At 42.3% G+C, this 13,069-nt stretch overlaps 2 protein-coding genes across 3 annotated transcripts in view; one reads left to right on the plus strand and one right to left on the minus strand.

Moving 5' to 3' along the window:
* Window positions 1-2,992: 2,992 nt before the first annotated feature.
* On the minus strand, window positions 2,993-7,248 carry MRPL16 (mitochondrial ribosomal protein L16). The gene is made up of 4 exons (XM_014861816.3): window positions 7,013-7,248; window positions 6,626-6,691; window positions 4,545-4,693; window positions 2,993-3,697 (listed from the first exon to the last, which is right to left on the minus strand). The coding sequence occupies exons 1-4, from the start codon at window positions 7,065-7,067 to the stop codon at window positions 3,212-3,214; spliced, it is 756 nt and encodes a 251-aa protein (XP_014717302.2). The 5' UTR covers window positions 7,068-7,248; the 3' UTR covers window positions 2,993-3,211.
* OOSP3 (oocyte secreted protein family member 3) overlaps window positions 7,242-13,069 on the plus strand; it is a 68,834-nt gene continuing 63,006 nt past the window's right edge. For both annotated transcript variants that reach the window (XM_070487904.1, XM_070487906.1), the window contains exon 1: window positions 7,242-7,397. The gene's annotated coding sequence lies outside the window, so the exon portion shown is untranslated. The remainder of the gene's footprint in view (window positions 7,398-13,069) is intronic.

The raw sequence follows: 13,069 nt of genomic DNA on the forward strand, positions 1-13,069 counted from the left end.
GGTTCACCTCTCAGACTGCAGTGTAACTGCATTTGAGTTTCAGATTTGAGGTGCTCCCCTGAAGAGAATTTGGTTAATTCATTGAGACTATCTGCCTCTAGGAGGAAATGGGGTAACTCTGACATGATGGTGTCTAGAAGGCAGAACCACCTACTAAACATCCTCTGAGATTGCTTTTGATCTAATTCTGCACCTCTCACCTAGAAGTGACATTTCTCTTCACATTCTGGGTTCTAGAAGCCAGATCCATCTCCCATTTCCTTCATATCCTCTTCCCTGTCTTGATCCACTTTTGTCTCCTTTCCTTCGGAACTCTGTGTGCACAGTGATGTTGTTTCTCATGTGCTTTTTCTTTCCTTGTCTGGATGAGCAGAAGAAGATCATGATCATGATTTGCTGTGTTATCCTTGTGATCATCTTAGCTTCTACCATTGGGGGCATATTTGCCTGAAAAAGGTGAGCCATCCGTGGGAAGGGTCAGGCCTGCTTTCACTTACTTGAAGTGTCCTGAGGGCATTGTTTGTCACCAGGTACCCTAATCTGAGTGGGGTTAGGGGCTGGAATAAAGATTGGAGAAAACTAAGGAAAGAGATGTTTCATAGAAAAATGAGTGAAGAATGAGTTGGTAGTAGGTAGACGGGGAGACAGAAGGTGGCAGTCTATTCCTTAACTAGGTCTGGCAGCTTTGTTGAGAATGCTTTATAGGAGGATGTTGATAAAAAAAAAAAAGGATGTTGATTTCCTGCAGCCAAATTTGGGCCATTGCATCTGGGAATAGCAAAAGGAGAAACAATTCATTCTTACATTAGAAGCAGTCTTTGGAAGAGGGCCATGTGGTAAACCCAAGGTAAATGAACTTCCTCCCTTACAGGGTTAGGACAAGTTAGCACAGCCTTGTAGGTTGAGTGATCTCTTACCCCAGCAGAAGAGGGACTTGGTGATCCTGACCTCAGACATCCTGCTGTATAATCTGTGATTTTTTCCCCTCCACTTTTCTGTTATCTCCTTCAGCCCTCACAGATGGATCCTCGACTGGCATTTTTAATCCTTCTTCCACCTCTGTGGTGCCATCACTTCTCCACTGCAGATTCCTCAGCAGCTACTCCTCTTTCCATTATGAAACTTCTTATGACACAGGGCATCAATCAACTACCTATTGAAAGTTATGCAAAGGAAGACTTATGACAGTAAGGAATTGGGTGGCGGGCGGGGGTGAAGGAACAGGGAGTTCAGCAATATATGGCTGGTTAGGAAGATGGTTTAAAGGAATGGCCTGCAGGGTGAGAAGAAAGCATAATAGGTACCTGTTCGGGAAATAAAACTTACAGCCCGCAGTGAAGTTATGGCTCTGAAGAGGCAGATACTGTAGCATACCCAGTTCATCAGGATCTTAACTGCTGTAAGTTGATCAGGATCAGAGCATTTGTTACTTTTGCTCCTCAGGTTCTTCTAGGCCTCACCCTTGACCAACACTACATTCTGCTTCCTTCTTCGGGGTCCAGTAGTCTTTAAAGTGAAGACTGTCTAACGATAGGCACCATGCATGTCTTGCTCACTGCTGTGTCCCCAGTGCTCAGCACAGTGCCTGCCACTTATAGGTGCTCAAGCATCTACTGACTTAATTCCCTATAATTAAGCTTTGATTTCCACTCATGGACAAGTCCTTGGTTTTGACTCTTAAGCCCTTTAAGGCATCAATGGGCAATGGTCTGTTAGTATCAGGGGCTGTGTAAAAATGCCTGGGAATGGATTGATCCACTTAGGCAAAACTACAACAGAACCCCCATTACCACGACATATAGTCCTTTTTCTATGGATGGTCATGGTGGAGTTCTGTCTATCAATGGCCTCTCACTCTGTGAAGATGGCTGGGCCCAGGATTGTGGTTCAGTAACTAAACATTGACCTAAAACAAAAGTTAACAGATTTATACCATGATTGAACTCCAAAAAGTCATCAATACCATGCTCTATGAATTATTAAAAGAAGAGATGAAAATGGTAGGTCACAAAGGTGAAACGAGGCTGTCACTCACATCACTTCTTATCTGATTCATGTTGAGCTGACCTTGTTGGCCAGCAACGTGTGTACAAGAAACTGTTCCAAACACTGTCCCCAATTCAAGGTTCTGATGTGTTTTAATGCAATTTAGTGGTGTTATAAGAGGTTCCCTAAAAATACATGAAAAATAGTATACAACATGAGGACCACACAACTGTTTAGATAAATTTGTACTTTCGAAAGTAAATTATTTTCTTTGCTGGAGACCTTTTTAAGAAAGTGGCATAAAAATTTTGACCTTTTAGTCAGTGTACTGTTTTCTACCCATTTTCAAAAGCAAATGGTTTAATATTTCTATCAATTTGTATTCCCTTTAGTTTGAATAGGAGATAGAAAGCTATTGCTGGCTCTCTCTGAAAAGCAGATTAATCCTGTTAAAGGCAAACAGGAAGCTGGTAGACTGGGGATCTGAATCACGTGGGGCCCTCATTCATCCAGCAGTCACTGTCTGAGTGCTGTGTGGCACACTGCACTGTATTAGAACCAGACACTCTCCCTCCTCAGTTTCAGACCTGAGGCCGCACAATTTCAACCTCTGTTTTTATCAGTTCCTTTTGCTAAAAGGCAAAGGTATGTCCCTTGCCATATTGTCCAACATTCCCCCTTCCAAGATTGAGAGAAGATGGGTAGCTGGGCACTAATAAATATCTGTTGAATCAATTAACCAATGTACTGTTGTTTTTTTCTTTGCTTGTCCAAAAATGTTAGTTTGTATTTGTAACTACTAAAATACATGGAAACTAGCTCCTGAAGTGTGTTTATATAAAAGGTAGTACAGATAATTAAGTTCAGCTTGCATCAGAGGTTTGAGACGCAAACATTTGCCTCAGCCCTAGAGATGTTCATTGTATAGGTAGGGAGACCCAGAGATCCTAACAGTCAATCAGGCCTGTTTCTTAAATATTTAAGGGATTGAGTGACCAGTGAGAAGTTATATCCTGAGGTGATGTTCAAACTTTATTTAATATAAATGCACTTTTTAAAAAAATCAACAGATATCATACAATTTTTCAGAAATCATCTACTCATATGCTACTCCTTGGGTATGACATCAGAGCTACCCAAAGACTTTTAAGGGTAGGCTGAGGGGAATAAAATGTAGATTCCTTCTCTCTCAACAGCCTGTGTACGTTTATTTCTCACATTCTCACTACACACGTTCGGGCATGTAGAATTTGCCCCAGTATCGCCCCTTCTGGGTCAAGTCATATGGGCTCAGTACTTTCCGTATCCCCAGCATGTTGGCAGTGGCTATGCGCTCAAAGGTCCAGGGGTTTTGGTTATTACGTTCTCGTTCCTCTTGATCTTTCCGCATCTTCTCTAGAGTCTCACGGCTCACAGCCTTTGCTGGGAAGGGCAACTTGTGGGCAACCTGGTCGAGAAAACCTTGTACCTCCTTGAATTCACAGCGCCCACCCATCTCTACTATGAGGCGGCCAGTCTTCACGGGAGTCACGTAGTGATCAATGGCACCTTTGCCTCCCCCCATGCGCTGTCCCATACCCTTGCGGGTGATGGGCTTGAAAGGGGCCGGTACCCGCCACAAGGCAAACATGTTCTTGGGGTCCATAGAGCGGTTGATTGTCAGGCGCATCATTTCAAAATGGCCCCAATGGAGGTAACCACCACCCAGTGCCTAAAAGTGAATGGAAGAATTAGAAACACATGGGGATTTAGATCTCTTTCATGGGCTCTTTTCTTATGTCTCTTCTTTCATAGTAACGGTGGCTTCAATGATACACATAAAAATATAAGTTCTAATAAATACCATGGAGGAAAAGTCTAGAGTACAGTAATAAATGAGAACAAGGGTGGACTCACTTCAATGGATAGCCAGGGAAGGCCTTTTTGAGGCGACATTTAAAACAGGCCAGAACACTAAGAACTAGCCGAAGGAAAACAGACGAACGTTCCAGGCAGAGGAATGGTGTATGTGAAGATCTTCACAAAGCAAAGGGCTTGGTGAGTTTGAGCAGAAGCCAGTGTGGCTGTAGCAGAGGGAGGAATGGGGCAATGGCCATGAGGTTCTGAGGCAGGCAGGGGCTGCTCACGCAGGCTGTGGGAAGAGGACTTGAAGTCACATCACTCTGGCTGCCTGATGGGAAATAAACCCTAGACCACACCCATCTGTCACTACTGACACCAAGTCATCATGGAAGCTACGTGATGAGTAAGGAAACAGCTGTCCCACATCTTAAGTCATGGATAGTGTTATTTTTACCAGAGGCTTAAGAAGATCTCATGGTCTGATTGTGGGGTAAGTTAGGTAACCTCTTCCTTCTGCTTTTACATTATTTTCACTCTACATTAAAAAAAGATACAAACTCAAATGTTTACTGGGTAGTGCACATCAGTTTAAACAGCAACTGGTGGCACTTCTAATAAAACCTGTGGAGGAAGAGACGAGGATTAACTCAAAGAATATGACATTTTGCCAATCCTTGGCTTCCATCCTGTGGCTGCTTGACGCTGAACTCACTCACCAAGATTGCAAAATTGCCTTCTGTGAACTCAGTAGCTTCAGTGGAAGGTCCTCGTATGTCACGCAAGTTTTTAGGTTCTCTTCTCACTTTTGGCACAAGTGGTACCCTTTCAACAAATCTAAGCTTGGGCTTTTCAGGAATGGAAACATCTAAAAGGAGCACAGACAACCAAGAATACGTAAAACTACACATCTCAAAGGACTCATTTTCTTCCTAGAAAGATTTATAACCATCAGGTGAAAGTCTTAAAGTTACCACTGACCAATAATTTCGAAAGTATATTGGGTTTTTCTTGTGGATGCTTTTATTGACACTGGAATCTTTTGGCAATGACAACAGTTAATGCAAGTATTTCTGAACATTTGAAGATGGCAAAGTTTTAACCTTCAAACCAAAATGCACTTACTAAATACCTACTCTGTGCCTAACACTATAAAAGATACTGTTTGGGAAGGCATAGAGCTATAAGACTGTCGCAGAATAACACTAGCTAACATTTTTCTCTGAGCTGAATGCTTTTCATGCATTATCTTATTTAATCTTTTTTTTTTTCTTTAAGGAAGATTAGCCCTGAGCTAACTGCTGCCAATCCTCCTCTTTTTTCTGAGGAAGACTGGCCCTGAGCTAACATCCGTGCCCATCTTTCTCTACTTCCTATGTGGGACGCCTACCACAGCATGGCGTGCCAAGTGGTGCCATGTCCGCACCCGGGATCTGAACCAGCAAACCCTGGGCCACCGAAGCAGAACGTGCGCACTTAACCACTGCACCACCAGGCCGGCCCCCTTATTTAACCTTTTAAAACAACTTCATTGCCTGGGCAATTTTTTAGGGCTTCCTTTTTTAAAATTTTAACTTTTTAAAGTTTAACACACATACATGAAAGGGCCAAATAAAAATATGTACAGCTCAAGGAATTATCACAAAGTGAACACACAAACACACCCACAAGACTATCACTCAGATCAAGAGACAGAACATTAGGCAGGTAGTATTGTTCTCCATCTCATAGAAAAGGAACTTGAGGCCTAGAGACATTTTACAATTTGGTCTAGATCATCTGGTTAAAACAGCAAAGCCAGACCGCATGACACTGCTTTTTTTAAACGACCACACCGCCTCTTTGATTGTTAATGGGGGTAGTGGAAAGAATACTATATTGTACATGAAAATATCTAAGTTCTCCTGCTCTGCCACATTCTTGTTGGCAAACTCACAACCTAGGAATCTTTAGATCAATGCTCTTTCCTTTATTTATGCAAAGGCTTTTCATGCTGAGAACTGTACATTTCCTACAACGTGCAACAGCTTGCTGAGTGAGAGTGGGTGGGCTGAAATGTGGGCTGGGCGTCTTTATGATGTCTGAGATTTTGACAATTTGGGCAAAAAAAAATTACTAACTTGTAAGTCAGTTAAAACATTTTTATAGTAAAACAATCATGATTGTATGATGGAGTCAAATACAAAACAGGAGATTTCAAGGAATATCAAATTATTAGTGGTCTATTCAGGGTTACAGAAACTGCTGCCCAGTTTCTACACGCAGCTGTAGAGAAACTCAGTAAAGCTTTCTCTCGCCTCCAAGTCCATACATACTTCCAGAGCATGTAGTAGTTTAAGGGTTATGTGTAGAAGATAACACCCTCAGAGGTCAAGGCCCTTTCTTTGTTTTTTTGAGATTTCCAATATATTTTTATAAAGTGGCTTGCCTTAAATGTTTATGTTTAACAAATTAATGCTTTTCACATAATACTGTTAAATGACTACATATATGTAACCTCATTTGGCTAGAACATCAAAAGTCCAAATTTGAGGCAAGTTAGCCCTAGCGGAGGGTGCACCGTGGGCCACAGGGAAGATCCCTTTACACATTTGCTCCATAAAATCAGGGTCCTTTTTTGGGTCTCTTTTGTTCTTTGATTTATCTCTACCGCTTAGAACACTGCTCTGCTTGGCATACTGTATTAGTGAACGAGTGAATGGGGATTGGATAAGCACAACACCACCCCGGCATCTTCATCTACCCTCTGCTGGTTCCATCAGAGAAAAGATAAACATGAAAACGACAGATAAGCTCTCACCCTCAAAAGTTGGCACCGGGAGCAGCGTCTTTAGGCCAGCACTGGCGGGCGGGGAGGCCCAAGAATCTACAAAGACAAACCAAGTTAAAAGAGGACGACGACAAGGCCAGAGCCTAGTGCAACCTGGGCTAAGGACACTCCTGACCGAGGTGTCTTGAGGGATGGGACGCGGGTTCCAATCACGCTCCTAAAGAGGCCAGCGGAGTCTCTGGGCGCCGACCCCCAGGCGCGGCTGCGACCCTTCTGCACGAATTTTACGGCGGGAAAGCGCAGCCCCTCCCAGAGCTTCAGCCACCCTATGCGGAGCCGCCTTTGAGTTTGCGGGATGAAGGACGGGGGCAGGGAGGACCTAAAGGAAGGCTGTGAAGGACCAAGGGGACGTCCGACCTGATAAAGGCACGCGCAGGAGGGGCGCACTGGCCCGAGCCAGCAGCCGCCACATGGTCACCCGCGTCCGTCCGCGCCGGGCTTCCCGCAGCCACGCCGGCGACGACCTTAACCCGGGCGGACAGCGCGGCGTTCTAGAGTCACGCTAGAACCGCCGCCGGACGGCTGTGCGTGGGACCGGAAGTTGCACGCGCCCCGGTCCACTCCGCAGAGAGTCCCGGCGGAAGCTGAAGAACTGGGAGCGTCGGTGCTTGGGTTCCGGCACTGGTGGTGCTCTTGGGTTCTGGAGTCTGTCTAGAGTCGGGCAGGGCGGCAGGGCGGCAGGGCGGCAGGGCGAGGAGTGCTTTCCGCGGGGTCCGGCGCTGAGAAAGCCTGTGTTCACGGAGTAAGTTGGTTCTTTACAACTCGCTCCATTACGCCGCTTCTCTAGGGGCGCCCTCAAAGACTAGGAAAATCCCACTGGTTCATTATTGTCTTAACATTTACTGGGCGCTTGCAAGGTGTCAGGCATCGAATACCTTATCATTGCATTTACCTCCCAACAAATCCACGAGATAAGTAAATCATTATATCCATTTTGCAGAGTCCATCCCGAGGGTCAAAGGATTTAGCTTTCGCAGGGTCAAACGGCAGGAAAACAGTACAGTCAGAATTTGAGCACAGTGTGTGTTATTCCAGAGACCCCAGTGACTGGACAATATCATAACTTGATGTCTAGTTAAAATGAAATAATGTATAATTGTTCTGGAGGATGTTGGACAAATCGTTTTTACGTGCCTGAAGCTTTTTAATATTTGGAATGAAAGATGATCTTTTTCCGAGCTTTTAGGACACAAATGGGATTAGCAAATTGAGACCAATGTCTGTTGTACTTAAATCATGCTAAATGTCTGTGTGGTCTTTCCCCAAGGATTAATTTTATAAATAGCAACAAATAAAACCTGTAATGCTTGCAGAACTACTGAGGGAACTCTCCCTGTCCAGAATTTTATGCACTTCTGGACTATCTTCACACTGAATCTACCTCAAAAGAGTTAATGGAGTTTATTAGAGACAATCATTTCTGTCCCAAGGGCAGATCTAAAAAAACGGTCAACTGTGCCCTCCTACCTCCCCCAGCTGGTGTCAGATTCTGGGCAGCTCTTCTGTGCTCACCCCTCCCTTTTACCAAAAGTGGGAGATCTAAATGTGCTCAAGGATTTAAAAATCTCCAGCTGAACATTGCATAATCCTGTCTTGGGTGGAAAATAAGGCGGCAGTGCAATCACTGTCTGATTGGTGTCTAAGTCTTCTGATGCCCTAAAACTTCCACCTCATTGTTTATTTTAAAAGAACCAAAAGGTATACTCAAAGTTCTGCATTTAAATAGTAACTTTACTAATGTCTATTGTTCTTTGCAAGAATTGTGTTAGGTACGATGGAAGATACAAAGATGAAAAAACAGTGATTCTAATCTTTAAGAATTTATATTTATGTAGGGACCATATAGTGAGCATACAAATAGCTAGTGTTGAGATGTCAGAAGAGAAGTGTAAAGAAAGGGCTGGGAAAAATCAAAGCAGGGACCTGAGATCTTCTCTGATCTCTGAAAATGGCTTTCATGCCTTGAGTTCCTCACAGCTGTTTATTTACACATCTCTTGTGATATTTCAATGGTATTATATGTAGGAAATTGAGGTTCAGAGATTAAATGATTTGCCACACAGCTAATATGATGTAAAGCAGGGCTAGGAACCTTGATGTTCGTATTTACTTCTACTGGAGTGGGTTTGCTAAAATCTCCCGAAAGTTGGTCTTCAGACTACCTGCGTCAGAGTTTCCTGAGACCTTTGTTAAAAATGTAAATATGTGGGATCCAGCCCAGTGGCATAGTGGTTAAGTTCGTGCACTCTGCTTAGGCAGCCAGGGGTTGGCAGGTTTGGATCCTGGGCCTGTACCTGCACACTGCTCGTCAAGCCATGCTGTGGTGGTGTTCCACATACAAAAAATAGAGGAAGATTGGCGCAGATGTTAGCTCAAGGACGATCTTCCTCAAGCAAAAAGAGGAAGATTGGCACAGATGTTAGGTCAGGGCCAAACTTTCTCACCAAAAAGAAAGAAAGAAAGAAAGAGAGAGACAGAGAGAGAGAGAGAGAGAGAGAGAGAGAGAAAGAAAGAAAGAAAAGAAAGAAAGAAAAGAAAGAAAGAAAAGAAAGAAAGAGAAAGAAAGAAAGAAAAGAAAGAAAGAGAAAGAAAGAAAGAAAAGTAATATCTGGTCCCTACTTAGTAAGTCAGAAACTCTGAAGGTGGGTTTCAGGAATTCCTATTGTGGACGAGTCTCACAGGTGATTCTAATGCCTGGTCAAGTTTGAGAATCAGTGCTCTGTGAGCACTTTGAAAATTTAAAAATTGAGTATAGGTACAAGGCATTTTTTCTGGATTATCCAGGCCTGCATCCACTGGGACTTATATATATATTTTCCACCTGTATAAAAATTATCTGGCACATCAGTTGTTAACTGCTTATTTTAAAATCAAGAGATAACAAAAATCGGTAGCCTACTGCCAGGTCTGGTTGTTGACATAAATGATGCACACGTGTGTGTGCACGTGCTATCTCGTTTTGATAAACAGATTGGGTTTTGCTTATCAAATTCTAATCATAGTATCATAATATAATAAATCACTATGGAATTTCCTTGCTCCAGGAAGCCCACAGAACCTTCTCAAGGGGCTCATTAATGTTACTGTCTTCATCAGTTTAGCTTCTCTGTGGTGTAGAGCATTTCTAAAAGGGCAGTGGTACCATAGAATTTTCCACAACAGAAGACAACATACCCTAATACAAGATTAATAATTAACATACTGGAGTGACTTTCTGTTTACAAAGGGCTTTCATATACACATACATAGGTTATCTTATTAGGTTCCTATTTTGTAGATGATAGTGGTGGAAATGAGGCATAGAAAAGTCTTCATTCATTCAACAAATATCTGTTGGGTTTCTACCTTACTGCCATGAGAAAAATTAATGTGTCTATACATATATTCGAGAACTTTAAAGCTAATTGGATTCAATCCCAACTTGGGGAATTACTAAAGTTTTACAGGAGAGTTATTTCCAGCATTTCTCATTAAGTAACTTAACAGGCACAAAGAATGGATCAACTCCTTAACTGTCTGACCAAGAAGAGGGAACAATGCCAACTGTTCTTGTTTCTGTCTTGGCATTCACAGACTGTATCCATGGTATTCCTATGAATGGTTTCACCATAATAAATGATTCTCTATTGTGGTTCAGTCAGGTTATTTACAAATCTGTTATTATAGACCATGCTGTAATAAGCCTTCTTAAACATACCCTTTTGGTACTGTTTTGGTATTTCTTTGGGGAAGATTCCAAAAAGAGAAATTGCTGGATCAAAGAGAATGTTCATTTAAAATCGTTTTGCTTTGTACCATTGCACAAAATTGCCCTTCACCAACAATGTATCAGAGTGCCCATTTATCCACACCCTTGCTGAGGAAGCATATTATAGTTCTTTTAAAGCTTTGCCAATGTGAAGGGTGAAAAAGCCAATGTTATGTTTATAACAGGATTGCTTATGACTCAGTTTTGCCTGAGGCCCCGAGGTATGTGGTAATCTCCATATTCCAAAGTGAGATGCTGGGCCTCCCAGGCAGGACTCTGCTGTTGGGTGCTGTGTTAGTTTGCTAGGGCTGCTGTAACAAAGTAACCCAAACTAGGTTGTTTAAATAACAGAAGTTGATTGCTTCACAGTTCTGGAGGCTACAAGTCTGAAATCAAGGTGTCAGCAGGGTTGGTTCCTTCTCAGGGCTGTGAGGAAGGACCTACTCCAGGCCTCTCTTCTTGGCTTGTAGATGGCTGTCTTCTCCCTGTGTCTCTTCACATCGTCTTCCCTCTATGCACGTGTGTCTGTGTGTTCAAATCTCCTGTGTTTATAAGGATGCCATGTATTGGATTAGGGCTCACCCTAATTACCTCTTTTTAACTTACTTCTTTAAAGAACCTTTTCCGGATAAGGTCACACTCTGAGGTACTGGGGGTTAGGACTCCAACACTTCTTTTTTTGCAGGAGGAGAAGGGGACACATTTCAGTCCCAGAGGGGTCGGAAACAGAGGTGAGAGATCAGGGGCAGAAAAGATCTTACTTGCCCCGTGCAAAGTGGAAAGTGGGCAAGTACAGACCCCTCCTCTCCATTTTACTTTCATTACTACCTCTCTGTCTGGAGCAGGACTGAGCTGGGGGAGGGGAGCAGCTTTACCTTTAAATGAAATTCAGGGTTTTGACTATCACACAGTGTCGGACCTTTTAGTTACTGAAATGAGAATATTTTCTGTGACTGGAAGTGACAACACAACTTTTTTTTAAAAAAAATCAGAGAGTAATGAGAAAATGCAAAACACTGGTCTTACCAAGTTGGTTTGGATAAGCAGCTACAGGACAAACTAAAGTTGATTTCTTCTAGCATTCTCTGAGTCCTAGTCAATATAACTTGCATACTGGTTGTAGGGTAGTTTGCATTTTCTTAAATGACTAGTGATGTTGAACTTTTTCTCGTATCTCTGGTTTCATATATTTCTGTCTATTTGTTTTTCTGCATGTGTAATTTGCTTGCTTGTGTACTTTGTTTTTCAATTGTACTGTTCGTTTCTTTCTTGTTGATTAAAAACTGCTTGTCATATGTTAAGTATATTAACTCCTGTTTGGTTGTATATGTTTCAGTTCTTTTTTTCCAGTTTTCAATGTGTCCTTTACTTTTTTGAAGTATGACCATTTGTAATTTTTATGCAATGATATCTGCCAGTAATTTTCTTAGGAGTTTTTGACTCTGATAATGTGCTTATAAGGGCCAGAAGTAGGGAATGTAATTTAATTCTTTTTCCAAGTTGAAAATCCTCATTTAGGGGCCGGCCTGGTGGTGCAGCGGTTAAGTGCGGCTTGGGTTTGCCGGTTTGGATCCCGGGTGCAGACATGGCACCGCTTGGCAAGCCATTCTGTGGCAGGCGTCCCACATAAAAAGTAGAGGAAGATGGGCACAGATGTTAGCTCCGGGCCAGTCTTCCTCAGCAAAAAAGAGGAGGATTGGCAGTAGTTAGCTTGGGGCTAATCTTCCTCAAAAAAAAAAAAAGTGAAAAAAGAAAATCTTCATTTAGTATGTGACTTTATAATGTGCTAAATTGGCACATAATTTTTTTAATATGGAACGCTTCATGAATTTGTGTGTCATCCTTGCACAAGGCCATGCTAATCTTTATAATCGTGCTGCCAAAGCAAGCACCCAACATAAGTTTTTTGGTCTCTTTTGACATTCCGTTCCCATGTTCTCTCTGAAACCAGTGCTACACTGTTTTAATTATTGTCATAATTATGTCATAATAATGTGTGTTATTACACATTTTCATATATGTGTGATCAAATTCTACATTTTTACACTTTACAAAAAACCTCGTGGCTATGTTTAGCAAGTTCGATCTTCAAGATAGAATTTGGAACCATTTTGTTAAGTTCCGGTCTTTCTCCCTTTCCACTTTAATTTTCTTGGCTAGATTCTTTTTTTTTTTTTCATTTTAATCTCAGAGCCATTTGCATTTCCGAGTGAGACTCGAGGCTTTTGATATTTCAAAGAATTATAGGATCTCACTTGGAACGGGCTGGAGGAGTCATCTGTTTCATTCCCCTTCCTTGTCAGTGTGTTATCCGCAATCATGTACTTGCTATAGGTCATTCATGTATCTAGTTAAAGGCAGGTACAATTGTGTACAATTTTTAAATGGGGGGAAAGTATTTGGTAGCAATCTTCCCTCCCCCTTCCCCTCTCCCCTGCATCTTCACAGAAATATTTTTGTGTGATTGACCGCAGTCCTAAGGAAACTTTAGGCTTCACCAGCCATGGCCAGTAGAGGTCACAAGAGAGCTTATTACAGTCACTGAAACTGTGACCAAATGTATACCTGGGCATTAGGTATTATGCAAAAACGAGCCCACACAGGCTTCATTTTATTAAGGCATTTCCTCAAAGCAGAATTGCAACTTGTCGTAGCAGATCCAATGT

This window comes from Equus asinus, chromosome 17 (genome assembly GCF_041296235.1).
Source record: "Equus asinus isolate D_3611 breed Donkey chromosome 17, EquAss-T2T_v2, whole genome shotgun sequence".
Lineage (NCBI taxonomy): Eukaryota > Metazoa > Chordata > Mammalia > Perissodactyla > Equidae > Equus > Equus asinus.

Excerpts from the sequence above, each read along its gene's own strand:
- MRPL16 (XM_014861816.3), bottom strand. The coding sequence starts at position 7,067 with ATGTGGCGGCTGCTGGCTCGGGCCAGTGCGCCCCTCCTGCGCGTGCCT. Across the intron at positions 6,692-7,012 it reads CCTGCGCGTGCCTTTATCAG|ATTCTTGGGCCTCCCCGCCC; the intron begins GTCGGACGTCCC and ends TTGTCTTTGTAG. Across the intron at positions 3,698-4,544 it reads AAGGCAATTTTGCAATCTTG|GCACTGGGTGGTGGTTACCT; the intron begins GTGAGTGAGTTC and ends ATTCACTTTTAG.